This window comes from Sebastes fasciatus, chromosome 2 (genome assembly GCF_043250625.1).
Source record: "Sebastes fasciatus isolate fSebFas1 chromosome 2, fSebFas1.pri, whole genome shotgun sequence".
Taxonomy (NCBI): domain Eukaryota; kingdom Metazoa; phylum Chordata; class Actinopteri; order Perciformes; family Sebastidae; genus Sebastes; species Sebastes fasciatus.
Window position 1 is genome coordinate 40,416,412 of NC_133796.1, and position 2,154 is coordinate 40,418,565.

General features: G+C 40.2%; 1 protein-coding gene across 1 annotated transcript; it reads right to left on the minus strand.

The window, feature by feature from the left end:
- Window positions 1-289: 289 nt before the first annotated feature.
- LOC141762178 (uncharacterized) lies at window positions 290-1,781 on the minus strand. Its single transcript, XM_074626138.1, has 5 exons — window positions 1,663-1,781; window positions 1,306-1,575; window positions 1,124-1,217; window positions 703-770; window positions 290-562 (listed from the first exon to the last, which is right to left on the minus strand). The coding sequence occupies exons 2-5, from the start codon at window positions 1,516-1,518 to the stop codon at window positions 335-337; spliced, it is 603 nt and encodes a 200-aa protein (XP_074482239.1). The 5' UTR covers window positions 1,519-1,575; window positions 1,663-1,781; the 3' UTR covers window positions 290-334.
- Between the last annotated feature and the right edge of the window lie 373 nt (window positions 1,782-2,154).

The following is a 2,154-nucleotide window of genomic DNA, read 5'->3' on the forward strand; positions in this document are numbered from 1 at the left end:
AGTCAAGATCTCACAGCTAAACCTGACACGTGTCAGTGGGATGGAACACTCCTTCAACACCTTCAAACAAAATAGCAGAAAACTATCGTTGACATTTTTCTCTTGTCAAAAGGCAATCCATATCAAACAATCAATAAACATATCCCAATAGTTAAAGCATAATACAAACATAACAAACCTGTTGCTGAACAATCCTCCTCTTGGATGCTCCATGGGACTGCTTAGGTTCCCCAGACCGCTGCCTCTGCAATGACAATTAACATAATTAGTATTCAGAAATCATATTAAATATCACTTTTTCCAAACAATCTCAATCATTTTATTACAGTGTGCATCATCTTACCTTCCTGCTGTAACTAACAGTCGTATATCCTTCTCTGTCCGTTTGACACGGCCGTGGCACGGCGACCTCTCCCTTCACAACCACCTTTGGAGAGAATCGTCTGGCAGGCGGTGATGTCTTGGGAGCAACCTGTGGCTGCGGCGCAGGCGTCTCCAGGTGCAGATAAGCAGCAATCCAGAACAGCTGCGCCAAGACGTCCTCACTGTCACTCAAATGAACCTGCAAAATAAGTAATTTAAAAGTAATTAAACACAATTATCTTACAATCAATATGCATCTGTATGATTTGAACTTATATCAATGACAAACAAGTGTACATCAAACTTATGCATTTGCCATGTCACAACATATATACTTACGTTGTCTGGGCCCCACAGGTTACGGTTGTGCACAGGAAAATGCTCCGCAGTAGAGACGTACTTGACACCTTCAAAAAAATAAGAAACGTCATCAATTACAGAAATTTTATATTTTGACACTGTGTTTTCAATTTATTACCAAACTACAATGAAACTTATTGAAATTATATGTTTTTAGATATTTACATAACCCTAACGAATATCATGTAAGTTATATTAATCATAATAAATATTATGGAAACAATATGAATATTGTTAACAAAAAAATGTGTAATCCAGAAAAGGTGAATTTGTTTTTTAAGTAGTTCGCATGAAACCATAACAACTAATATGGAAAATTAACATTTATTCAAATAGATTGCCCAGGAGTATACAACTTATTCAACTTGTAACTGTACTTAAACTCTTTCTTTAAACATACCTGCACGTGCAGCCACACGATGATACTCTTGCCTCAGGTGGTCCTGCAGATCCACACCTACATTCAACCTCGGAGGGAAGTCCAACACCACCACCTGTTTTAAAAAAGATGTTCATTACTCAAACGTCATACTCATTAACAACTAATACAAAACATTCATTTTAATACCAAAGATAGAATACCTGAGGCCATCGATTGCAGACACTTCTCAGGAGCTTGCCAAAATCGACCCCTGCCTCGTCGATGGTTCGGCTCGCTGTGAGGTCGTTGCTGGGGGCCAAAAGACAGACGACATCAGGTGTTCGCGGGACAACAGCATTCAGCACCTCCGTCCGCAACTCAGCTGCACAGGCCCCCGGCGTCGACATGACACCAAAAGAAAGCCCCTCTGGCATCTCCACGTAACCGTCTGCAATGGCTCGTAGATGGGAGCATCCAACAAGAAGGACAAACTGGAACAACAGAAAGGATATTTTTAGAATAATAATCACAAATTATCCTAATTATCCTCTGTTCATTAACTCTAATACCAATAATACCTTCTTGTCTGGAGACTCAGGAGGAATGACCAACTTGTGTTGTCGTCCAGTAAAGGAGGAAATTGGCCATTTTCCCGCTCTATGGCGATATCCAGTGCTGCAAACTATTGATAAACACACAAAGACACCACATAATGAAGCTTAACACAGCATCGTTTATGTAAACAAAATAATTATGCACCATCCTAGGAAATAATGCAACAATATACACCTTAACACATAATGTAGAAAAGAAAGAACTTGCTACATACCACCAATATCGCCATCCTGTGGGGGTCCATTCGCCACAAAAAAATCCTTCGTCAACTGCTCAGCTCTGCTCCGCTTCGCTGTCAACTGCTCAGCTCTTCTCCGCTTCGCTGCCTCAGATCGACGAAAGGATCTTTTACGCGGCATCTGAAAATATATAAGCACTATTGATTACAGTTTTTCTCGATTGTTTACACACATTTTCTGAAAGCATGCCTCATACTCTCAGAACTCTACACACAA